At 36.8% G+C, this 26,500-nt stretch overlaps 1 protein-coding gene across 10 annotated transcripts in view; it reads left to right on the forward strand.

The window, feature by feature from the left end:
* The window catches only part of FRY (FRY microtubule binding protein), a 502,970-nt gene that overhangs the window by 425,975 nt on the left and 50,495 nt on the right, over positions 1–26,500 (forward strand). For all 10 annotated transcript variants that reach the window (XM_056825142.1, XM_056825138.1, XM_056825143.1 and 7 more), the window contains 9 exons: positions 6,345–6,532; positions 8,959–9,053; positions 9,464–10,071; positions 12,740–12,837; positions 13,497–13,667; positions 18,466–18,606; positions 19,651–19,830; positions 23,738–23,899; positions 24,420–24,494. In XM_056825142.1, coding sequence (XP_056681120.1) covers positions 6,345–6,532; positions 8,959–9,053; positions 9,464–10,071; positions 12,740–12,837; positions 13,497–13,667; positions 18,466–18,606; positions 19,651–19,830; positions 23,738–23,899; positions 24,420–24,494 — 1,718 coding nt within the window. The remainder of the gene's footprint in view (positions 1–6,344; positions 6,533–8,958; positions 9,054–9,463; positions 10,072–12,739; positions 12,838–13,496; positions 13,668–18,465; positions 18,607–19,650; positions 19,831–23,737; positions 23,900–24,419; positions 24,495–26,500) is intronic.

Here is a 26,500-nt window from a genome sequence, read left to right on the forward strand (position 1 = left end):
GTAGTTATAAAAACTCTCAGAAACTGACTACTTTATATAATTGAGTACCTTCTATATATGCATTGCCCTACTTAAAATAGTTTTCCTGATATCATTTCATCTTCTTGTTTCTGTCGCCACTCAATCCGGCCTTCCCTTGATGTGGTCATTCCTAAGACTTTGCCATCATCCATTATTATAGTATCTCAAAGATATTTTACTTTAAAATTCTACTTTTTGACACAATCTCCTATCTTTCAACTTTTTAATATTCCCACTCCCACTGAACTTTCTCTTCTTCTTCATCATGTCTGCTGACCCCTGAGTCAGTTCTCCAAGTCCATTAATTTCATTCTACCTTCATTTTATGACCCACTCAGCTTGGAAACCATCATATTATTTTGTATTCCTGAAACTTAGTCTGGCACATAATAGACATTTAATAAATGATTGTTGATTAATTATCCGATTAATTAATCCTCTCCCTCAAACAAAAGGAATTCTACCCTTCCTTTAAAAACCAAATTCAAATTCTGCTTTCTCCAAGAAAGCTTTTTTTATCGACCCTGCCAATTATGATTTTCTCCCTCAGACTTCACAGAGAATTTTGTTTTGTAGATTTCTAGTGCCCATGACCTGTATACTCCATATTTTAGCAATCTGTATTGTTCCATGAGAATAGGAACTAGTCTTTATTTCTCCCCTCTATTCTAATATAGTCCTCAACACAATTGGGCACTTGGTAACAGCAAAGATTTGTTAACTAACAAATGAATCAGTAGTCTAAAAATATATTGATTATTCTGATAAACTAGTTTTATTTCTAACTTGCCAAATTTATTTTAGGCTTTACTTGTAGTTCAATCAAATTTTTTACTTTATTTTTATGTATTTTTCCAAGATTATATGATTCATTTTCTCACCCTTCCCCTCTTCACTCTCCCCCACCACCGAGAAATGACATGCAGTTCCATTGGGTTATACATTTATTATCTATCACTCAATACCTATTTGCATATTATTCATTTTTGTAATAAAGCAATCTTTTAGAACCAAACCCCAAATCTTGTACCCATATAAACAAGTGATAAATCCTATGTTTTTCTTCTGTGTTTCTACTCCCACAGTTCTTTTTCTGGATGTGGATAGTGTTCTTTCTCATAAGTCCCTCAGATTGTCCTGGATTGTTGCATTGCTATTAGTAGCAAAATATATTACATTTGATAATCCCACAATGTTTCAGTTTCCGTGTACAATGTTCTCCTGGTTCTGCTCATTTCACTCTGCATCAGTTCATGATCTTTCCAGTTCTTATAGAAATCAAGCAGTTCAAGTCATTCCTTGTAGCACAATAATATTCCATCACCATCTTATACCACAATTTGTTCAGCCATCCCTCAATTGATGGGCATCCCCTCATTTTCCAATTTTTTGCCACCACAAAGAGCACAGCTATGAACATTTTGTACAAAAAAAAATGTTAATGTCTTTGAAATACAAACCTAATAATGGTATTAGCTCAGCCAAATGTTAAAAACCTTAACTGCTCCTGGTGGAGCACATTCCCCAGGCTGAAATGTCTGAACCACACTTCTGCCCATTATCATAACATGTTCATTACTTGTTACAGGAACCTCTTAGAAAAGAAATAATGGTAAACTGAGGTGGAATAGGCATTCCTGCAATAGAGTTTCTCAGACCTTTTTTTTTTGAGATTTCACTTTTAATTATGTCTGAAAACCCTGTAGCACAGTGATATTCACTTGGTATTTAACCAAAGGGTCAACTTTATTTTGTATAGAAGATGCATCTCGCTTCCTCAGAGAGGCAGAAAAGGTTAAAATCTGCACTTAATTAAATGAAGACATCCTCCTTTGCTTAACAGTCATCTGAGAAATGTTCAGAGCCTGAAAGAAAGGAATTTCTTTTGAATCTCTAATTAACTCAACCCTGATGTGGGGGATTGTAACTTCTGGTAACATATATGGTATGTTTATATATACGCACATATGTATATACACACATACACACACACACACACACACACACACACACACATATATATGTGTATGTATGTATGTATATATATGGTAGTGTCTTCTAGCTCTTAGAGAGACTGTACCCTTAACCAGGTCACTCTCGGCTACATTAGTGTCTTCCCTACTGTCCAGCCTTCCTTGCTAAGGGCTTCTTTTGCCTGACCATCCTTTTCTTGTTGTCATTCAGTCATGGTCTCATTTGGGCTTTCTTGGCTAAGATACTGGAAGGGTTTACATTTCCTTCTCCACCTCCTATTACAAATGAAGAAACTAAGGTAAATAGGGTTAAATGACTTACCTAGGATCACACATCTAATAAGTATCTGAGGCTAGACTTGAATTCAGGTTTTCCAGACCCCAGGCATGGTACTCTATATACTATGCCGCCTACCTGAACTTGATCATCTTATACCTAACCTAAGTAGCCTTCCATGCCTTAGAATATTCCTAGAACAATTAGTTTATCACAGCTAACCAAATTCTTTCCCTTTCATCCTCCAGTAAAGAGGAAACATGGTACCCATTCAACACACACACACACACACACACACACACACACACACACACACACACACACCCCACAGACATAATTTATATATTTTACATGTTTTTGCACATAATGTAATTTCTTTCCATATATATATATATATTCAAATCCTACCATCATCTGCTTAACATTTTCAGTGTATTCTTACTAGTTGTTTCAGATTGCAAGTTTCTTAAAGGATTTAGGTAGTATCCATTCAATTAAGTAGGCATAGCTTACCAATTTGCATTACTTGCAAATAGCGATTTTTAATATACCTTTGAAAATTCTGTCTGTATTCCATGCAAGACATTATAATATCTAGCATTTTACTAATAATATAGATCTTTCTTTCCATTTATCCCACTTCTTTTTTTTTAAAAACTCTTACCTTCCATCTTAGAATCAATACTATGTATTGGTTCCAAAGGCAGAAGAGCAATAAGGGTCAGGCAATAGGAGTTAAGTGACTTGCCCAAAGGTCACACAGCTAGAAAGTGTCTGAGGCTAGATTTGAACCCAGGATCTCCTGTCTCTAGGCCTGGATCTCAATCCACTGAACCACCTAGCTGTCCCATTTATCCTACTTCTAATGCATGGGTTTATTTTTCTACACACATTTAGTTCAAGAAGGGGTATTAAATCATAAAATACTCCAAAATAAACTGATAGGTCTTCCTTTCCCAGTTTACAATAAATGATGTCATATGAAATTTACATCAAATTATTATTTTCCTAGATTATGGTAATATAATTTTAATATTCATTTTCTTAGTATAATAAAAATTAAAAATTTACACAGTAGCAATACTCAAGTTATTGTTGACATAAAGTAATTTTTTTCAACCCAAGCCCACAGACTTAGGGTACATTATTTTGCAAGAAAATTTTGTAAAGGCTTGTCATTTTTACAAATTAATATGTAATATGTACTTTGAGAAATAATGTCATACTTAACAGTAACTTCCTATTTTCATAAACCTATTCAGCTGTATTCCTGAATCATTGTACTAATATAATTTCCAGGAAGTACTTTCAATCATTAAGGTTCATTAGCATTTTCTTATCTTTGAATGGAGTAACTCTTCCAAGGTCCATGCAGATGGACCAAGAAATGGAGAGCTGCAAAGTCATGCCATTCAACTTTCATTTTTTGTCTACTGGGAGCTTGCTGCCAGCACCAATTTTCCATGGGCAGTTAGTTATATAGATCAAGAAGGATGGTAAATCATGAAAAGGGTGCTGGACTGGGAGACAGAGGAGATTGTGTCTTAAACCCAGCACTAGTACTCATTAACTCTTTGACCACCATCAAGGAATCTATTCCAAGTCTCAATTTTCTCATCTGTAAACTGGGGATAAAAATAATTCCTAAAGTATTTACCTCACAGGGTTGTGGCCAAATGAGATAGTATATGCTAAGTACTTTGAAATATTTAAAGTACTATGAAAGTGAACATTTATTAAGGTGTAAAGGATGAAAGAAGTTCCAAAATCACAGGTCCTTGAAGCAAACTTCTACTGAAACTTACAGCCTAATATGAAGGGGGAAGAAGAAGACTAAGTCATGCATATAAATTCAGTCATCACAGAAATGAAGTATAAAATGCTGTGGTCCTAAAAAAGGGATAAATCATTTCTAAATGAGGGAATCAAAAAAGGCTTCATGGAGAAGGTACACAATTAAGCCAGGCCTCTCTAGTCTTTGGGTCCTTGAAACTCGGTCTGTAGAGCTCACTGTCCACAAAATCTTGGCACTGACAGCAAGCTCCCAATAGAAAAAAAACTAAGCCTTTCTTAATAAGAACAAGGTAAGAAGTTATCTGTTAGAGATGAGAGAGTTTTTATCAGATCTATGGAATAGAATAAACAAAGATAGAGCAATAGGATCATGTTTGAAGAGAGATTAGTAGTCCTGTTTGGTTGGATCATAGAATATATTAAATCAATGTGGCATTACTTATAGGATCAGTGGGTCCCATAACTTCCTTGCTAGACTAGTTCCATAGCATATGATATGGCCAACTCTACAACTAGAGACCAGCTAGTTCCAAGCTAGAAAAAGAGAAGTGATAACTTCATTTGACCATCATGCTTATAACGTAAAAACCTTGGTCAAGTCATTTATTTACCTTCTTTCTTTTAAAAAAGAGGAGGTTGGGCTAGATGGGTTTGCTTGGTTCCTTCTAGTTCCAGAGAGTTTGTACCCCAAAATAAAATCCTTCTAAAAGGATTTTGCTTAATGTTTTGCTAATTGTTTACCATCACTTTGTAAATTGAGGCTTACAAGTCAATAACACTAGAAGCTATTTATCATTGTCTTCCCTTGCCTCCTGGCAAGGTAGAGAGATGTTCACATTCAGTGTCATGAGCATGTTCTATAAGCCTCTACCACCTCTACCCCCTAAATCTTCTGAAGTTAGAGATTATTATTACAAAATTTTAAAACAATAAGATTTACAGTCAATATCATTTGTCCTGTTCCCTTATCAATAACTTTAGCTGACTTCCATCTCACTTATAAACATGCATCCAGATCAACCTTAGAATTACAATCCAAGCTTACTGGAGTAATAACTCATAAAACATATTAAAACAAAAATTTAGAAGGATTTAAGCGAAGGCACAAAGTAATTTCTTCTAAATGTATTATTAGCTTTATTTTTTTAGTAAGTAGGAACTTTACCACTGCATTTTCTACTGGGAAAAGTTCTAAAGCCATTTCCTGACATGCTTGGTACTTTTTACAGAAACTTACAGTGGTAACACTTGGCAGGCTCTACAGCCGAAACAATGAGGCCAAGAGAGGAGAATTTAGTGGCCTCAAATTGTCACTGCTCATTCTTTTTTATCTAATTAGTTGGGATAGAGCCAAATGGATCCTACTGCAGTCCAGATCATCATTGGCAGCCATCATTACTGGTTTTCCTATATGTACATATATCCAAGGCTCTTATTGCCTTTGGCCATGGCCCTTTTAAATGATCATCAGAGTTCCATCACAATATCCTTTAATCACTATCCAAAAGAGTGGTCAGCTGAGGATGGACGGCTATGATTTTGCTTTATACCCATTAGAAAGCAGAACATAAATAGGACAAATATTAAGTTGCAGGATTAAGTTTTCATTACAGCCAATATACATCTTAGAGGCATCTACTTATGGGCTTCATTTTAAAGGGAGGAGGGCTTTGCCTTGTCTAGCTGTGATCACAAGTCTTTTGGTTGGGTTTGAAGCTGCCATAATTTAATAGGGGCATGAATTCAAAGCATGACTATCTTCATGTTTCTTGCACACAAGGACTGAAAATTTTCAAACAATCTATGTAGATGAGTAAAATCAAATAGAACTCAAATATTCAATGTGAAAAGTGGAAGAAAAGATCAATTTTGGGAAAATTCCAGAAATCAAAATTGTGCTTCCAAAATGAAATATGAAAGCATACGTTTTGGATTTTTAAAAATTCTTTTCATTTAAAAGGGGTAACACTAGTTGATTTGGTCAGGTTATCCCATTTTAAAAGGGAAAATAAGCTTTTTTTAAATGTAAGATTTTTTAGTCAGAGCTATGCCAAAGAGGAATGGGAATCCATTCGGAGTGAGGGGGTATCATAGATTTCTCCCTTGTTGCTGGCCTCCCAACTGAAGTTTGAATGGCAATTTGTTGGGGAATGTACTAAAAGGGATTCTCAGTCCAGAGAATGTTGCATTAGATTGCCTTTGAGCTCTCTTCCACCTCAGAGATTCTGAGTCATTGATCTTTTCTCTCTTCCCACCCCTTCACCCCCACCCTCCCCCAGGTTTCCATTTGGAGCAGCATCTAAGTGAAGTTGCATTACAAACTGCCCTAGCCAGCTCCTCTCGACATTATGCAGGTCGCTCTTTCCAGATCTTCAGGGCCCTAAAGCAACCTTTATCAGCTCATGCCCTGTCTGACCTCCTCTCCAGACTGGTGGAAGTTATTGGAGAACATGGAGATGAGATTCAGGTATGAAAGTAAAGTGGTGAGCTCATCATTTTCCAATTTGAAAAAAAAAATGAAGTTGATATTATCTATCTCCTCTTGCTCCCTTAGTTATCCATCCTATCAACAATGATAATAATGGCTAACTTTTATAGAGTTTTAATTATATTTTCATTCTAGCTATGCTGGGTACTTCCATGATATTTCATTTTCTAAGAAGATGCTAAACACACACCACCAGTTTGTTTATTTTTATGTTCCACCCAAAATTCATTGCCTTACTGTTTACTTTTGCTACTGTCCTAGGATACTTTCAAACAAAGATTTAGGGGTAAGGAGTTACTTTTTTCTCCTCACCTAAAGTCCTACAGAAGTTATAGTTTGAATAAGAGAGTGAGAAGGAAGAAGAATATCACCAGGGAAGGAAGAGGTGGTACTCACTGGAAAGTTCTGCCATCATTTCATTCTCTAGGACTTCTGTCCATATCAGTTTCTCAAAAAATCCCAAAAGCTAGTCAGCAGCCTCCTTCCACTAGCCCTTATTAAACTGCATCCTAGGCTATCACTGTCATCTTGACTTTTGTCTGGCCACTGGACTTCAGTGATTCTAGGAGAGTGATGCTAATGACTTTATGTGCTTCTGCCTCACTTAAATCCAATTCACACACTAGACAAGATATCATTGCATGAGGTCATTGGCCCTCTTTGAAAACAAAGGAGAAGCATTAACTTGGCTGTTTTGTTTTGTTTTGCTAACTGTATTCCAATATTATCAAATTCTTTTATAATCCTGTGTATTTTATTTTATGCATTTAAAAACATTCTGAGGAGGAGTCCATAGGCTTCATTAGACTGCCTGAAAGATCCAAGACAAAAGAAAATCGTTACCTGCTCTAGTTTACAACTAGCCCTACTCCCTATAATCTGAAGGCAGCATTTCAAATGCCAAATTATTTGGGTGTATGATTGGAAGCTGAAGCACCCAAATGGCTGTATTGGGAACTCGGATGATGATAACAATAGCTCACATTAATATAACACATTGAGCTATATAGTGTATGTTATCCTATTTTTACCAATTAGTTGATCTTGGCCAACCTATTGTTGGTCTGACATCCATCCACTAATTCCCAAAGTTATTTTCTTTGCCTGAGTATACTGATTATGTCTCAAGAATCAGAGACTCTCACAAGATGGCAGAGTAGACCAGAGCAGCTCCAGAGCCACCATCAGAATCCTCTCCAACCAATATTTAAATATCACCACAAAACGAATACAGGGGTGAAAGAACCAACAAAGAGACAGAGAGAAACAACTTTCAAGAAAAGAATCAGAGACTCTCTTCAAACTGAAGGACACCTGAGAGCTTATTGAGTACAATGCCTACCCAATGCCTGAATTCGCTCTTTAGCATCTTCAGCAAATAACAAGTTTCTATTTAAACAATCCAATAATAGTCAGCATTTATTAAGCATCAACTACCATGTGCCAGGCACAGTGCTAAGTACTGATACAAAAAAAGGCAAATGATAGTCCCTGCCCTCCAGGAACTTAAGTCTAACAAAGAACTCACTATTGAGTAAAGTAAACTATTCTATCTTCAGACAGTTCTAATTCATTGGGAAATTTCATTTTATATTCCTACTCCTATACTCCTAGCTAAATTCCTACTTCTGGTAATTTTCACCTATTGGTCCTATTTCTGCCCTTTGAACTGTATGAACTTGGTCCAAATTCTTCTTTCATAATGACATTCCTGCAAATGTTTTCCTATTCATATCATGTTCTTTTATTCCCCAAGACTCCCTTCTCTAGATTGAATATTAACAAGAGGGATAGACTCTTCCTTCTTATCCCTCTTAAAATAAACCAAATCATCAATAATGTTTTACTATAATATTCATCTAATATTATTTGAATACAGCTAGTAATGAGTAGTTTGAAGGGTAAATATGGTGTAGTAAAAAGACTGATGGACTTGGAGACAAAGAAACTATGGTCTATTTCCAATGCTGCCATTTTCTACATGTATGTCCTTAGGGAAATTTTTTTACCTGTCTGGGCATCAGTTTTCTTATCTATAAAATGAAGAATTTGGACCTAAATTATAATTTCAACCCTAAAATTATGATGTGGGATCTTATATCATTTCTCTTTAAATGTTATTTAAGTCAACAATCACAGGAAGCAGAAATAAATCATAGACTCATAGTTAGACTATAAAAGGGCATTAGAAGTCATAAAGTTCATTATATTACCAATGAGGAAACAGACAAATAGAGGTCAAATGACTTCCCCAATGTTACACAACTAGTAGGTGTCTAAGATGGGATTCAAACCTTGATTCCTGATTCCAGGTTCAGTAGTCTATTCATTTCACCAAGATATCTCTTTGGATAAGAACAATGAATCTCTCTTGTATTGAAATGATTGGTTTGTGTGTTTGTTAGGGTTATGTGATGGAAGCTCTCCTTACCTTGGAAGCTACTGTGGATAATTTGTCAGACTGCTTGAAGAACAGTGATCTCTTGACTGTACTATCTCGGTGAGAGACAGTTTTATGACATTTGGAAATCAAAAATCCTGTAGGCTTTTTAAAAACATTTCAGAAATGTCTGTTCCAGCTGCATAAAATAAGTTCAGGAAATAACTATAAAAACTCATTTGAATCACCATGAGAAGCACCTGAATTTTTTTCTTATTTCCTTGCTTGATTCTCAGGCTTTCCTACATTTCTAAGCTCTTTTTCATATCTTTTAAGTAGTAAGTCAAGAAAAAGGAATTTATAGAAGTTGAGTTTCTGAGTACACTACCTCCCTTAACATTACCCAACTTTCTCTATTGAGAAGAGTGGGATTTTCACAGAAACTCATTGACTTACTCTATTGAGAAGGGATGTGGGATTTTCACAGCTTTTTGGCATACTCTAATAACCTTATTTATTCTCATCCCCAGGTCTTCATCCCCTGATCTAAGCTCAAGCACTAAGCTGACAGCAAATCGAAAGAGCACAGGTCAACTAAATGTGAACCCTGGTGTTGCCAGTGGCAACACGGCTACTGCAGAACGAAGCCGCCATCAGAGAAGCTTCTCTGTCCCCAAGAAGTTTGGCGTTGTAGACCGAACTTCAGACCCACCTCGAAGTGCAACTCTGGACCGGATCCAGGCTTGTACCCAACAGGGGCTCTCCTCTAAGACCAGGAGCTCATCATCTTTGAAAGACAGCCTCACAGACCCATCCCACATCAACAATCCAACCAACCTCTTGGCCACCATCTTCTGGGTCACTGTAGCCTTAATGGAATCTGATTTTGAGTTTGAATATCTGATGGCCTTAAGGTTACTCAATAAATTACTGACTCATTTGCCCCTTGATAAAGTTGAAAACCGAGAGAAACTTGAAAAATTACAGGGACAGCTCAAGTGGGCAGATTTCTCAGGGTTGCAACAGCTGTTGCTCAAAGGATTCACTTCCCTCACTACCACGGACCTCACCCTGCATCTCTTCAGTTTGCTAACACCTGTGTCCCGAGTATCTATGGTGGACTCATCTCAGGCTATTGGTAAGTCCTATCTCTAGGCCTGACTCTCAATTCACTGAGCCACCTAGCTGCCTCCCATAATTTTATTTCAATATAATAAAACCATGAAAATCTGAAGTCATGACTGGTCACTGACCTAATCAATGTTCTTAAGGTTTTGGAAGTTGCTGATTTTTATAGAACACTCAAAGCATAAATGATATATCCAGTATGTATTAAAATTGAGTTATAGGGGGCAGCTGGGTAGTTCAGTGTATTGAGAGCCAGGCCTAGAGAAGGGAAGTCCTAGGTTCAAATCTGGCCTCAGACACTTCTCAGCTGTGTGACCCTGGGCAAGTCACTTGACCCCCATTGCCTAGCCCTTACCATTCTTCTGCCTTGGAGCCAATACACAGTATTGATTCTAAGATATAAAGTAAGGGTTTAAAGAAAAAAAACAAGTCTTGAACCAAGGTCTTCCTGACTTTAAACAGACTCTAATCACCATACTCTGCTGCTTCTCAGAGTATTCCGTGCTAATGTATATATGTTTTTCTTTTCCAATTTTCTACAGCTCATTCATTTGATTATATTAGAATACATTTCCAAGGCAGCAGTTAATGTGTTCTTCTAGAATTTTATCATGGGAGCAAAGGGAAGGTTAAATTCTTTACCCTTCCAGACTTGTAGCTCTTTTTGGTTCCTTCTCATTTAGATTTTGCAGGTTAACATCCAAGCCCTTTATGTTGTTTTGTCTTTTTACGTGGACTATTCTCCCATGAAGACTGTACTCTTCATTAAGCCAGATAAGGAAATCCCATTTTTCTAAACCCTTACCTTCTGTTTTAGAGTCAATACTGACTATTGCTTCCAGGGCAGAAGAGCGGTAAGGACTAGGCAATGGAGATCAAGTGGACTTATTCAAAAATCACACAGCTGGGAAGTATCTGAAGTCATATTTGAACCCAGGACCTCCTGACTCTAGCTCTCAATCCACTGAACCACCCAGCTGCCCCAAAACACTATCTTTTAGGGCTCTAAACTATGGCCTAATATTCTTTTTGTTGATATAAAGGATGGTATGGTTTTACTCCAAGAGGGCTAGAATGATTTCACTGTGTCAGGGTCAGTGTTCAGTGGATCTGACAGTGGCTAATCAGAACAACAGGAACTTGAAAGACTCTCCCACAGATCAGTCACAAAGAACCCATATGAACATTTGGAATGGAGATGTCTCTAAATTTGCATAGTTTATCTTTTTTTTGTAGCTCCTCAAATTGTGCTTCACTTCTTTGATGTGGGCATACCACCCTCAACGATCCTGTGCCTGGATCTCCCATGTCTCTCATTCCATACCAGAGTTCTTCAGAGAGACCTTCAAAGGGTTCTTATCCAGCTGCTTCTAACCTCGAGGGGCACATTTGCCCTGTATGAGTTCTCTTTTAGGCAAATGTGAGTTTGCCATTCAGACAACATGGCAGCCCATCAGAGTTGTGCTCTCTGCAGTAGCATTCTGGTGAACAGCCTACATGCCAACTGTTGTTATTCAAAAATCTTACAGTAAAAATGATTAGCCCTAAATTTACCAAGACTTTTAATTCTCATGTCAGTTTACAAAAGCAAAAATTTTCCCCCTTATACCTACTGCTTTCCTTTTAAAGCCTTATCTTCCATCTTAGAATCAATACAATGTGTGGGTTCTAAGGCAGAAGAGTGGTAAGGGCTAGGCAATGGGGGTCAAGTAACTTGCCCAGGGTCACACATCTAGGAAGTGTCTGAGATAAGATTTGAACCCAGAACCTCCTTTCTCTAAGCCTGGCTCTTAATTCACAGAGCCATCCAGTTGCCCCCCTTCTATTGTTACAAAACAGTGCTTAATATGGTATTAATTTTTTAAATAAATCTGTCAGCCAGGTAATCCTTAGTAAGAGTTTTTATTTTAAAATTTAAAATCTGTTGTAAGAATTGGTTTTATAAAGGTTTTCTTTACATTCTGGGGATAGAAAACTTTTCCTGGCTTTTATAATTTGCCCAAATAAAGTTACCACAAAATAGACTGCATTTGCCTTTCCTCAGTGGGTCATTCATTAATATAAAAGGCTATCTTATGATGGAATACTATTTTGCTGTAAGAAATGATGAACAGGGTGATTTCAGAGAGAACTGTTAAGACCTACCTGAACTGATGCAGAGTGAAAAAAGCAGAACCAGGAAAACATTATACACAGTAATTTAAATATTGTGGAATGATCAACTGTGATAGACTTAGCCACTAACAATGATCCAGGATAGTTCTGAGGAACTTATGAAAAAGAAAGCTATCCACCTCCAGAGAAAGAACTGTTGGAGTAGAAATACAGATGAAAACATATGACTTATCACTTGTTTTATGGTATATGATTCAGAGTTTTGGTTTTATAAGATTATACTTAAAAATTAATAATATGGAAATAATTTTTGTGACAATATGTGTATAACCCAAATTGAATCGCTTACTGGCTCCAGGAGGTGGGGGAGGGAAAAAGGAGGGAGATAATTTGGATCATATTACTTCAGAAAACTTATGTAGAAATGTGTTATTAAATTTTTTTTAACTTATGAAGGAAAAAAATTCATGTACATCTAAAACAGGCCACTATAGTCTTCTAATGGGTAGAGATACACTTTTCTGTCCCTCAGATATCCCCATTGTATCCTTTTCTCATTCCAGGGTTCCCATTGAATGTCCTTTGTCTCCTGCCTCAGTTGATTCAGCATTTTGACAATCCCAACCAATTCTGTAAGGATATAGCAGAGAGGATTGCTCAGGTATGGCATCATGTTATTACCAACATATAAATCAGTATGTTCAAGTTCTTATTCAAGAGTTCAGGCCTTGGGGGTAGCTAAGTAGCACAGTGGATAGAGAGCCAAGTCTGAAGATGTGAGGTCCTCGATTCCAATCTGGCCTCAGACACTTCCTAGCTGTGTGACCCTGGGCAAGTCACTTAAGCCCCATTGCCTAGCCCTTACCACTCTTCTGCCTTGAAATCAATACACAGGAAAAAAAGAAGAGTTCAAGTCTTGACAAAAAATTAGACAAACTTTTAAAGATATAAGGGTGTAAGTAACAATGTTGTTATTTTTTAATCTGAAAGTGTGACCCACACCATTAGCCATGTTTTACCCTTAGTGCTTATTGTAATCTGATACATTATAATTTTTTTAAATGATCTCTAAGTAAAGGGGATAAATGTACAAATGCTATCTATAGACCAATTATTTTTCTTTTTCATCATTTCTATATCCAGGAAGTCTATTTTCTACCGTGCTAGATTAGTTTTATTTTTCTTTCTTTTTCAATGAGACACTGTGTGTCTCATTGAAAAACTGTTTTCATTGTTTTCAATTGAAAAAAAAGTGTTTTCATTGAAAAAAAACAAAAAGTGTTTTCATTGAAAAACTGATTTTTATTTTTATTTTATTAGGTTTGCCTGGAAGAAAAGAACCCTAAGCTTTCAAATCTTGCACATGTCATGACTCTTTACAAAACACACAGCTATACGAGAGACTGTGCAACGTGGGTCAATGTCGTTTGTCGATACCTTCATGAAGCATTTGCTGACATTACCCTGAATATGGTGACGTATCTGGCAGAGGTAAGGTACAGTAATGGAATTCCAAGCACCATCTTTTTCTCTCTGATAGATGTTGCCTGAAGGGCCTGGAATGAATGATCTCTAGGGAGATTATGGAAGAAAGAATTTTGCCTCTGTGCATATTAACATTTAAAGAGAATACATCATGTTTTGGTATTGTCAATGGTTTCTACTTGCACTAATTAAAAGAACATACTGCATATCATTAATGGAGGCAACCTTTGCAGAGTGCAAATTCCAACAAAGCAAGAAAAGCCTGCATATATAAAGCCGATGACTGTGTGTCTGTCATGAGAAAATGTACCTACCTAGGGCTGGAGAGGCTAGGTACTGTAAAGATTAAAATTTAGGAGAGACTGAGGCAGGTAGAAATTAGTTTCTCTCTGCAAGGAGTATTATATTTTATGAGGTTTATTAAAGATTAAAGATTAAAGAAAATACAGGATAAGAAACACGTGCCTAGGCCAGAGAGGCCTAGACAAGATAATCTCACATCATGGAAGAGCCACGTCTGCTCCAAAAGAGAGACAAAAGCCTTTGCAATCAGGTTAAATCCCTTCTCGACATCTGCCCACCTGAGAATTGCATGAGATTACAAAGCATTTTGGGGAAGTGGAGCAAGGGCTTGTGGGGATTGAAGTCCAGAGTTCGAGTCTATTTTTACATTCCACCACGGCCCCCCCCTTTTGATCCTCTGAGGAAGTAGGACTTCCCCAAAGGATCATAAAAACATAGTCAATTTAAAAATTACAATAATTTGAGGATAAGAGAAAAAAAAAGAACAAAACCAATGACTGCTGAACGCATTGACAAAAAGCCAGTTAGGGGGCAGTCCCCTTTGGCATAAAAGTATACATACAAATAAATGTTCAATCAACTACACCCAAAGTTCAATTTTTGTGCAGCTGGCTGGTCTGGAGGCTTCTTCATGGTATCTTCTCCAACAGTTCAGTTCTGGATTCAGAGAGGTATCATCTTTCTTTACCTAAAATTCTTCTCAAAAGAAATTTTAAACTTTGCAATTTAAATAATGATATTTTTTACATTCCCCCCGTTAAGAGGATGATTAAAAAATACATTATCACTTAGGGATGCATGGCTGAGGTATGAGGTATATGAATCAATTGGTAAGAGAAATTAACAAAAACATCAGAAAAATCCAAAATAAAAGAAAAATTTCTGGATGAAAATATAGACTATCAAAGTCTTATGTGTAAAAATTCCAAATAAAAAGAAAAATAAATCTATAACAGGTCCTTCTATCAGGGCCCAATCAAAATGATCTAAGCAATGATGCATTTACCCAGTCAATAGCCAAGACTACAGAAAGGTACCACACTATGAAAGGCAGAAAAGGGGACCAGATTATGAGCCAAGGTTTCCAGGATACTCGTCTGTGAGTATCTTCAGAGTGAGTGTGGACACAAGGAAAGCCTATGTCTAACAATGTTAACCACAGTAACCTCGAGTCTTCACACTAGGTTTAAGACCTTTGCATTGGCCTAGAAGTGCATCATTCCATCCTGGATTGGCTTTTCTTTGGCTCTGTGAAATGGCTCTTGTGTGTGTCCTGGAATCAGACAGAATCATTAAGCAAAGTCCCATAATTTTTTAAATAATTAGTGGCATCATTTTTATAGTCACAAGCTTTTTGAGGGTATGCATTGGCAAATGTATCTTAAACTTGTAGTACTGAAAAATCAAAAGGTTAAAGAAAATCTTAATACTGGTGACATGTGCTTCAAATATAAAAAAGAAAGAAAAAATAAAAAAACTGAAAAAGTATATTGCACATGCAAGAAAAATATAATAATAAAAGAGCTTTAAAAAATTCAAAAATGTAGCTTATAATCATTGACACTCTATGTCAGCTAAGAAAATATAAAATAAAAGGCTTTCTCACCAAAAATGAGATCCATTTCCTCTTAATATCTGGCCATGCTCCACTGTAAGTATGAGGCAAATGAATTGAACAGTAGTACAAATATGTAGATATCAATATCCCCAAAATTCTCAATAGCCCAATTAATTACAATAGCAAACAAACACACTATCATATTTCACATAAGTTGCTGTATGGCATTTTAAAAAACCTATGAATTGATGGACATTTGTCACATGTTGTTTTTTTAACAAACGTAGCAATCTTTCAACCTTGGTAATAAACATATTTTTAAACAAAGTAAAACTCATCTTGGGTTAAGAACATAATCAAGAAATCTATATATCATTCTGGTAGAAGTAAAATAGTGAGCTGAAGAGTATAAATAAAGTGATGCTCCTTTTTTGGAAGCTTTTTAGGGGTACAAATGCCCTGAGATTAACTGCCCCAACTTCCATTCACATATTTAGAAATGCGGGAAGGTTGGGGGTTATAAAATGTATTTCACTTCAGCTACTAGAGTGAGCCTTACACCTCGAGATAGGAGCAGGCAAAAATAACCAGAGATTGTTAAAAAAATTACAAAAATCATATTTAAAAACCCTTAAAATCATTTGAGATATTTAGCACATTAAATCTTCAAAAGGTTGTTATACAATTGTAACCAGTTCTGAAGTCCATCTATCCTCTATGTGACAATTTACAAAGGCAAAAATAGAAAAAAATATGTTTTTTCTTATATGGGCTTATTCAATAATATTTGTTCAGCACAGTTATAGGGGGAAAACAACAGAATTTTAAAACTCGGTACATTAAATGAACAGTATAACAGAATAATATTGAATCCAGTAATATATGAACTTAAAATCACAAAGTTAAACCTTAGAAATACAGAGATGTGTATAAACCATTGGAGTCTGAAATGCCTTAGAATATATAACCTCCAGTCTTTAAAGTTCCTTGGGGTTTTTTTTTGTTTTTAATTATCCATTTAAATGTCTATTGTCTGAAGGCAGAGTGGTAAGGGCTAAGCAATGGGGTTTAAGAGATCTGCTCAGGGCCCCACAGCTGGGAAGTATCTGAGGCCAGATTTTGACCCAGGACCCCATGTCTTTAGGCCTGGCTCTCAGCTTGCTGAGCCACCCATTTTCCCCTTCAAAGTTAAAGTTGCACATAGGTGAAATCAATGCTATTACCAGAACAATCAAAAGGTATCCTTTTAAATAGCCCATTGCTTTTTAAGTTCCTGCTTGAAAAATCTGTCTCTTCTCTGAGTAGTTCAATATGTAAGGCTATGAAATGTGTTAACATTGTACATAGGTGACACCCCCAACTTTTTTCAGTATTTCCAATTATACCAGCATAATTCTTATAATGCTACTGTGAATCACATTTACATTGTCCTTTGTAGTTTACAAAACCCTTTCCTCACAATAGCTCAATGAAGTAGGTTATATAAGTATTAGCCCTGTTTTAGATAAGGAAACTGAGGCTTAGTGTAAAGTGTGTTAGAGGGTACCAATGGATCCCATAGTTTTTCCTGGCTCTTACTTCCTGTTCATGGCACCAATGGTAGCATTTAGACATTCATTTCTAAACTTCATTTTTGTGGTTACATTTTTTCATTAGTTCAACAATCACTTATTAAGCACCAACTATATACTAGGCACTGTGCTAGGTTCTGGGGATACAAAGAAAATAATGAAGCAGTTCCTGCCCTCAAGGAGCTTAGATTTTTCAGGAGAGAAATAACATGACTAGAAGGATTTTTTAATAAGAAGTTGACATTACTTGGCCCAGGGTTACCCAGTTACAAGTTTTTGAGCCAGGTCTTTAAACTCCAAAATTAGCATGTGTTAGGTATTCTGGCTTCCTTCAAAGGGTTCATTACTGGGTCCTTTTCAAAAGAGATTCTGGCTTCCAACTAACCCATCCTATTGATGTTTAGTTGTGTCCCTTTCTATAAGAAGCTGTACTGATCCAAAGAGAAATGAAGCTTCTGAAAGATTTTAAAAGATTAAAAGCTTCTATTCTAAGTGAACTCATTTGTCTTTATTAGTGGATTTGAGAGTATCAACATTTCCAACCCATTTAGGTCTTTGATTTAGAGCCAGGATACGTACACATGGCACTCCCTTCTGAAAGTTTGTTGACTTTTATTTAGAACATGAAGCCTGAGATGGGAAAGAGTAGACAGCATGGGGACAGGGCTGACGAAACTCTGTGGGTAATGGTGGAATGTTTGTTCCTCAAAAGCAATGCCTTTTTTCCCATTTAGCCTTTAGCAAAGTGCCTTAAACATTTATCAAGTATTTAGTAAATGCTTGAGATGAGTTGAATTAAATTAAACTGAACTGAATTCTAGAGAAGATAGATGAGTCTCTCTGCCTTGCATTATACATCCCCTATCGGGTGGTATATTGATCATAAAGAAATATTGAAAAATAAAATTACTGAAATATAAGAATGACAGAATCCTAGAACTCAGAATAACCTATATCTGACCAAAAATTCCTTTTACCAAAACACATCCAAGAAGTGGTCATCCAGAATTTGCTTGAAGACCCGTAAGAGAGGGAAAACCCATTCATCCCTACAGTAGCCCAGTTCTTATATATTCCCGATGAGAGTATGAAACTCTAGCAGGGGATGGGTCATAAAAAATAATAATAATTGTGGGGCAGCTAGGTGACTCAGTAGATTGAGAGCCAGGCCCAGAGACAAGAGATCCTGGGTTCAAATCTGGCCTCATATACTTCCTAGCTGTGTGACTCTGGGCAAGTCACTTAACCCCCTTTGCCTAGCCCTTACCACTCTTCTGCCTTAGAACTGATACACCGTATTGATTCTAAGATGTAAAGTAATGGTTTTAATAATAATAATAATTCACTCCCTTTGTTACTCCATGTTTCATAGCTCCTAGAGAAGGGTCTTCCAAGTATGCAACAATCCCTTCTCCAGATGATCTACAGTCTGCTCAGTTATATGGACTTATCAGGTGTTCCTGTAAAGCAATTTAACATGGAAGTGTTGAAGACCATTGAAAAATACGTTCAGGTAAAGTGGGGTTTTTTGTTTCTTTTTTAAGACACTGGCCTTCTGTTTATGAACAATTATAAATCTTTATGTTGTTTTACATATTCTGTGGGATAAAATTAAAACCATTTTTTATCTGAAACACATTATTACTCTAAAAGTTTGCATGGGAATGGGGTTTCTTATCCAAAATAATAATAATAATAATAAATATAACTAACATTTATGTAGCACTTATCTGCCAGGCACCATACTAAGCGCTTTACAATTATTATCTCATTTGATCTTCTCATCAGCTCTGGGAAGTAGGTACTATTATTGTCCCCACTTTCCAGAGGAGGAAACCGAGGCAAATAGTGGTTTCATAACTTGCCCAGGGTCACACAGCTAATATGTGTTCAGAGGCCAGATTTAATCCCATGTCTTCCTTACTCCAAGCTCTGTGCTCTATCCACTACACTATCTAGCTGCCCCTAAATCTGTGGAGACTAATCACCACCTCTGCTTAAGTTTCCTGGGTGGGGGCAAAATAAGCTATGAAGAGGTAGAATTAAGTGGGTGGGAGAAAGCCCTGTAAACTGAACCGTCTTTTCAAACCCAGAGAATTATGATTCTAAGTCATGGGTTTCAATGAAATAGACCTTTTAATATTGCTCTTGCACATCTTAATTTGCTAAGTCATTACCCAGTTGATATAATCTTGTTTCATGTCCTTGCTACCACAAAAATTACTGCTATAAATATTTTGGTGTTTATAGGGCCTTTCTTTCTGCCTTTGACATCCGTGGAATAAATGCCTTTTCTTACAGATTTGGGGAATCAGTATTTGGTATCAGAGATAGGATTTGAACCTAAGTTCTCTGACTCCGGAGTCAGGGTTCTTCCTTCTATACCTTCCATGATAAAGTCTTATAAACCACTAAATTTTAAAACTAGCAGATCTTTCTTATATAGAAGGGTCAATTACGTATTGCTGTTATTTAAGAAAAAATTTTGTGAGTAGGGAAAGGGGAGCTGAAGAAGGAAATTATGTCTCTTTTTTTCACCCCATGATTTTTACCCTAGAGTGTTCACTGGAGAGAAGCTTTGAATATCTTGAAGTTGGTTGTTTCTCGATCTGCCAGTCTAGTCTTGCCTTCATACCAGCACAATGATCTTTCCAAAATAGAAATTCATCGAGTATGGAATAGTGCTTCCAAGGAATTGCCAGGAAAAACCCTGGATTTTCACTTTGATATTTCAGAGGTATGCACCCTACTGTGTTTATTATTTCTGTAAATTTCAACATATATTTATAATGGCAAGGGTGAAAACTAGTTGCCTGAGAGGAAAAGTAGTCACATGAGAAAAAGGATGGAAAACAGGGGAAAATCACCAAATAAAACATTCCTCTTAAGAAATTTTAAATATAATCTTCAAAGTACAGATTCAGGTTTAGGATTTCCTTAGAAATAAATATCACATGCAAATTAGAGTATTTGGGGAGTATAAAATGCCTAACTTTTTTTCTTTCTTTCTTTTTTTTTAAACCCTTACCTTCTGTCTTGGAGCCAATACTGTGTATTGGCTCCAAGGCAGAAGAGTGGTAAGGGCTAGGCAATGGGGGTCAAGTGACTTGCCCAGGGTCACACAGCTGGGAAGTGTCTGAGGCTAGATTTGAACCTAGGACCTCCCGTCTCTAGGCCTAACTCTCAATCCACTGAGTTACCCAGCTGTCCCCTAAAATGCCTAACTTTTAAATATAGAAACTGGTTTCTAAATCAAACATGATTTTTCATAATTATGCATTTAGGAACTGGATTCAAATAAATCATTAACAAACATGATCATTAAGAGAATTATAAACCAACATACTTTTCCTAATTGCTTTGATAGCAGTTGTGCATTGTCTGTAATATCAGCCATCCCAAACTAGGGAAGAATTTTCATATGTTGTTGATTATTTCAGCCCTGTTTGACTATTCATGACTCCATTTGAGGTTTTCATGGCAAAGATATAGAGTGAGTTGCCCTTTGGTTCATTTTACAAGTGAGGAAACTGAGGCAAGCAGGGTTAAGTGACTTGTCCAGGATCACATGGCTATATAAGTGTCTTAGACCAGATTGGAACTTGCCAAGATGAGTCTTTCTCACTGCAAGCCCATTGCTCTATCCACTGTACCACCTAGCTACCCTGTGCAGAAATATTATTAAAGGCTTTTACAATTGATTTCTATTTGGCAGTATTCTCCTTTAAGCTAGGGTCAATACGTTGTATTTTCTAGCATTTTAGAAGACTTTTCAACCACATTCTTCAAGACAACAAAAGAATTAAAAATATAAGTCTAATCTGCTTTCTGTGAGTTTAAAGGCACTCATTTTTAACCCTTTTTTCTATCTTAGTAACAACTCTTACTTTACATCTTAGAATCAGTACTATGTATGGTTATAAAGCAGAAGAGCAGTAAGGGCTATGCAACTGGGGGTAAGTGACTTGCTCAGGATGACACAACTAGGATGTATCTTGGGCTGTATTTGAACCCAGGTCCTCCCTGGCATTCTATCCACTGTGACAGCTAACTGCCCTTTAAAGATACTCTTAATTAAGGGTTCCAGTTATTTCAGATGGGGCTTTTTATTTTATTTTTTAATTTTTTCCATGGTTACATGATTCATGTCATCTCCCTCCCTCTTTACTCCCCCTCCCAGATTATTCATTTTTGTAATAGAGTAATATTTTAAAACTAAAACTCCATATCTGATAGTTTTCTTCTGCATTTCTACTCCCACAGTCTTTCTCTCGATGTGGATAGCATTCTTTCTCATAAGTTCCTCAGGATTGTGCTAGATCATTGCATTGATATTAGTAGCAAAATCAATAACATTTGATCTTCCCACAGTGTTTCAGTTATTATGTACAATATTCTCCTGGTTCTACTTATTTCAATCTGCATCAGATGGAGCTTTTTGACACTGAGTGCTCATTAGATTTTTATTTCAGTGTTTTGAGGATAGATAAATATAAATGCTGCTTATATAATGTACATTTCATGACAGCCAGAAATATTAATCAGTTATTCAGATGTACCTACTATATGACATGTGAGGTAATGTGTTTGCTACCTAAATATTCTCTGTTCAAATGGTTGTATTGCACTAGTCGTGGATATAATCAACCAGTCTTCTCTAGTCTTGACATTTCCAGAATAATGGGTATGAGGACCTACATATAGAATTAAACTCCTCTTTCCATTTTCTGAACACTACCTAGCAGCTCAGTCCTGCAGAGTTTAAAGCCCCCAGCAGACTCCTCAAGGGTTTTCAGATATTAGAACTTCTAAAATGATTCTACAAATACCTGGCACTGGCCTCATTCTCTGCCTTTGGCAAACTTTGTTCCCTGAAGAATTAAAAATATTAAAAGACTGACAGATAGAGAGCCATAACCATCCATCCTAAACACCACTGCCAAAATAATTTTCCTTAAGCACAAATCTGACCGTGTGACTCTCCTTCTCAGTCAACCCCAGCTTCTAATTGCCTCTGGGATAAAATATAAACTCCTCTGTTTAGCTTTGGAAGCCCTTCACAACTGGCCTCAAACTGTCTTTCCAACCTCATTGGACACTCCTCCCCCTCCCACATTCTGCAGACCAGCCAGATGGTCCTTTTCTCTGTTCATCACACACAATGCTCCATCTCCAGTCTCGGTGCCTCCTTATTGGCCACCCTACATGCCAGGAATGCACTCCTTCCTTCCCTTTCCCTCAGAGTCCCCCTTCTCTCAAAAGCTATCTTCTGCATGAAATCTCTCCAGATCTCACTTGCAAGTGTCCTTCCTCACAACCTAATTACATTGTATATGTTTGTATTAATTCATTTCTCAGTTATGCTATTCATTTATATAGGCTACAAAATATATAAGTAATATATATGTATCTATGCACATAGAAACATATACAAAGTTCACTGATAACATATACATATGTATATGTTGCTGTTTAGTTGTTTCAGTTGTATAGGATTCTCTGTAACCCCACTTAGGGTTTCCTTGGCAAAGATACTGGAGTGGTTTGACAGTTCCTTTTCCAATTCATTTTCCAGAGGACAAAATGAGGCAAACAGGGTTAAGAGACTTGCCCATGGTCATACAGTAAAGGTCTGAGGCCAGATTTGAACTCAGAAAGATGTCTTCCTGATTTCAGGCCAGGCACTCTATCCACTGTGCCATCTCGCTACCTATACATTCATATATACATACATATGCATATTTATACAAATTAACTTCTCCCATTCAACTGTATGCTTCTGGAGAGAAAGCTGTTACATTTTTAATGCCTAAAGCACAGTCCCTAGAACATATAGTAGATGCTTTAGTAAATGCTTAATTCAACCAGGCAAGAGATAAAAGGGGACAGTATTTCTTATTCTAATAGTCATGAATTTTTTGAGCTTTAACACCTAAAAACTGGCCACCTGTGTCTTCCCACATGAGTTTTTGATCCAGCCTATTCTAGTGTTTTGTAGTGAATACTAAAGGAAGAGCAATAAGGTTTGAATTCATTTCTTAAAGAGGGCAGGAAACATGAAAAAAATGTGCCTAAATAACCGAGCAGACATTTCATAAAAATATACACTTCCGAAAGAAAAGAGCCAAACTGGAATGGTGACCTTTTCAGGTCTAATTTTCAAATTCAAGCCCAAAGTCTCTGTCACCCTAGGATCTCTCACTGTGTCATAGATTTGACCCTGAACTCTCAAAAGTAGTGTCAGCAAAACCCCAAGTTCTGGTCAATTCTACCAAAATGGAAAGGCTTTTTAAAGTGCAATCCCATAACATGTACTATGTATATTTTATCCTAGAACAAATCTAGTTAAGTAAAGAGATGCTGACCTTTAGAATGTCCGACCTCCAGAGAATGTCTTTTTTTGTTGGAGGGGTGAGGAATGATAATCAATAAAAGATTAAGAGGAGTGATCATCTGTGTCATTGCACCGAAGGTGCATATTCTCATATTAGTGAGCAGAATATTAAAAAAGCTACTCTTAAGGGCCCAGGAGCAGAACTATTGGGTATTTTTTAGGTAGGATGGTAAATAACACAATTTTCTTCCTTTAACTTTTCTAAATTGTATGTGTGTTTTCATTTATTGTGTATGTTCTTTCTCTTAAGACCCCCATCATTGGGAGGCGTTATGATGAACTACAGAGTTCTTCTGGTCGAGACGGAAAACCTAGGGCCATGGCGGTCACTCGAAGCACATCCTCTACTTCATCAGGTTCCAACTCCAATGTCCTTGTTCCTGTGAGCTGGAAAAGACCTCAGTATTCTCAGGTAGACCTTGCACATCCACCTGGGAGGGAGCTTCTGGAGAACATCTGAGCCAGTGTCCCAGAGGGGAAGTTGGCTGAATCATTTTAGTACCATCATGACCTAAAAACTGTCAATATATCAGTCCCAAACTCATGCCACTGGGCATCCAAGAGGTGAGTGGGGCTTAATCCAATTCACTGGATAGCACCACTCTTTATAAATCAGGACCATGCTCTTTAATTGTTAAAGATAGTCTTCTGGCTCTAAGATGAGACTAGAGACAAACTGAAGCCATTTCTGAGAAGGAACACAAGATGGTATTAAAGACTGCTGGTTGGGGGCAGCTGGGTGGCTCAGTGGATTGAGAGGGCCAGGCATAGGGACAAATCTAGTGATGTCAAGAGTTACTAAACAAATAAATTTTCAAGGGGAAATTTTAGGCTCTGATTTGAAGAGCTCTGGGGTCAGTTTTCTTTGGGGAAAGAGAGTGACTTGGAATGTGTAATCCTTTGATAAAAGTCTTTACCTGTTTGTTTTTCAGAAAAGGACAAAGGAGAAGTTGGTTCATGTACTTACTCTGTGTGGCCAAGAAGTGGGGTTGAGCAAAAATCCTTCAGTAAGTCTTTCTTCAATATTTTTTTTTGGCACTGAACAACAAGGGGGATTTGATATAATTTAGACACTGATCACAATCCAAGTCCTCTGCCTGATATAATCACTAGATGGTAACTCTTATAGCCTTTCACCACCAAACTACTGTTTTTAATCTGCCTTATTTCCAAAATAACCAAAGATGGTAAATAGCATCTCCAACTTTCCCATCTCAATGGGGATAGGTTCCCAATTCTAATTTCACAAGCTCATTAAACTCTTCATCAAGGCAAAGAGAATGCCATATATATATATATATATATATATATATATATATATGCATATACACATTCCTATTTTTAAATAATTATCCACAAAATGTTCATAATCTCTGCTCCCACTAGAATTAATACTACACAAAGCATGCAGCCCTATGCCATATCTTTTACCCCTAATATACAATCTTTAAAAATAAGTGAGTCAATAGAGTATTCCTTTTATATTAATATATTTATATTGACTAGGTAGATATTTATATATCTACAAATATTAATATAAATTCTCTGTAATTTTTTCATTCAGCAAGCATTACCTTAAAAGCTTTTCTTGTTCCTTCTATCCCATCTAGATGCCATTCTTTTTCTCTTTTTCATTACCAAACGTCTTTTTAAAAAGTAGGCTAAACCAGATTGTCTCTGTATAATCCTCATACCCATTCTTTCTTCTCAGCTCCTTGCAATATAGTTTCTATGCTTACTTTCCTATTAAAATTTATCTCTCAAAGGTCATCAATGACCTACTTAGAACCAATTCCAAAAGCTATTTCTCCATTCCCATCCTGCTTTGCCTCTCTGAAGCATCTAATACTTTATCATGTATCAAAACTTTAGGTCAGAAAAGAATTGTGGACACTATGTAGTTAGTCCATTTTCAAAACTAAGGCCCAGAGAGAGGTGGGGGCACTTGCCCTAGGTTACAGAAGTGCCGAATAATACTAAAGTCAAATTGACTGACTCTAAAGCCAATGCTTTTCCCACTCTACTGACTTCATTCCCTCCAAGATATACTCTCTTCTCTTAGCTTTTAAGACACCTCAGTCTCCTTATTCTCCTACCTCTATAAACTGTCCTTTCTTTGCATCCTTTCAAGGTTCTTCTTCATGACCTATTAATACTGGTATTCCCAAGTTCTTTCCTTGGCTCCCTTCTCTTCTCTCCCTTGACAAACTCATTCATTCCCATGAATTCAACTATGACTTCTTTGAAATGCCTCTTTATCTCCATCTCTGTATTTTCTCCTGAGTTCCAGACCCACATCTCTAAATACCTACATGACATCTCCATTTGGATGTCCCATGGTCGTCTCAAAATTGAAATATCTCAAAATAAGTGTATTATCTTTTATTTTTAAAAACCCATTCCCACTTCTGACTTCATTATTTCTATCAGTGACACCATCATCATCCTAACCTATCAGTCAGTCAGCAAGCATCTATTGAGCATCAATTATATACCAGGTACTCTGGAGAGAAATATAAAGAAAAGATCCAGTTATCCAGGCTCCAAACCTCACAATCATCTTTGATTTTCCCTTGGCCTCACCTTTTTCATTCTATCAGTTGTCAAGCCCAGGGGATTCTGTGTGTATAGTAGTGCCCATTTCTATCTCCTCCTTTTGTTCTGATTGATTAGAGCAGTACTTCACTTCCACCTACCTAGACTATTATAGGAACTGGTCTCGCCACCTCCAGTCTATCACAACCCTGTCAGATTACTCTTCCTTATTCATAAAGTTATACAATTCCTCGACTCAGAACCCTTCAGTAGCTCCCTACTGCTTACCAATTAAAGTTCAAACTACTTCATCTGACATTTAAGTTCAGTTGTTTTTCAGTCATGTCAGACTCTTCATGACCCATTTGTGGTTTTCTTGGTTAAGGTACTGGAGTGGTTTGCCATTTCGTTCTCCAGCTCATTTGGCAGATGAAAAAGCTGAGAGGCAAATAGATTCGTGTGACTTGCCCAGTCACAC

This window comes from Monodelphis domestica, chromosome 4 (assembly GCF_027887165.1).
Source record: "Monodelphis domestica isolate mMonDom1 chromosome 4, mMonDom1.pri, whole genome shotgun sequence".
NCBI lineage: Eukaryota > Metazoa > Chordata > Mammalia > Didelphimorphia > Didelphidae > Monodelphis > Monodelphis domestica.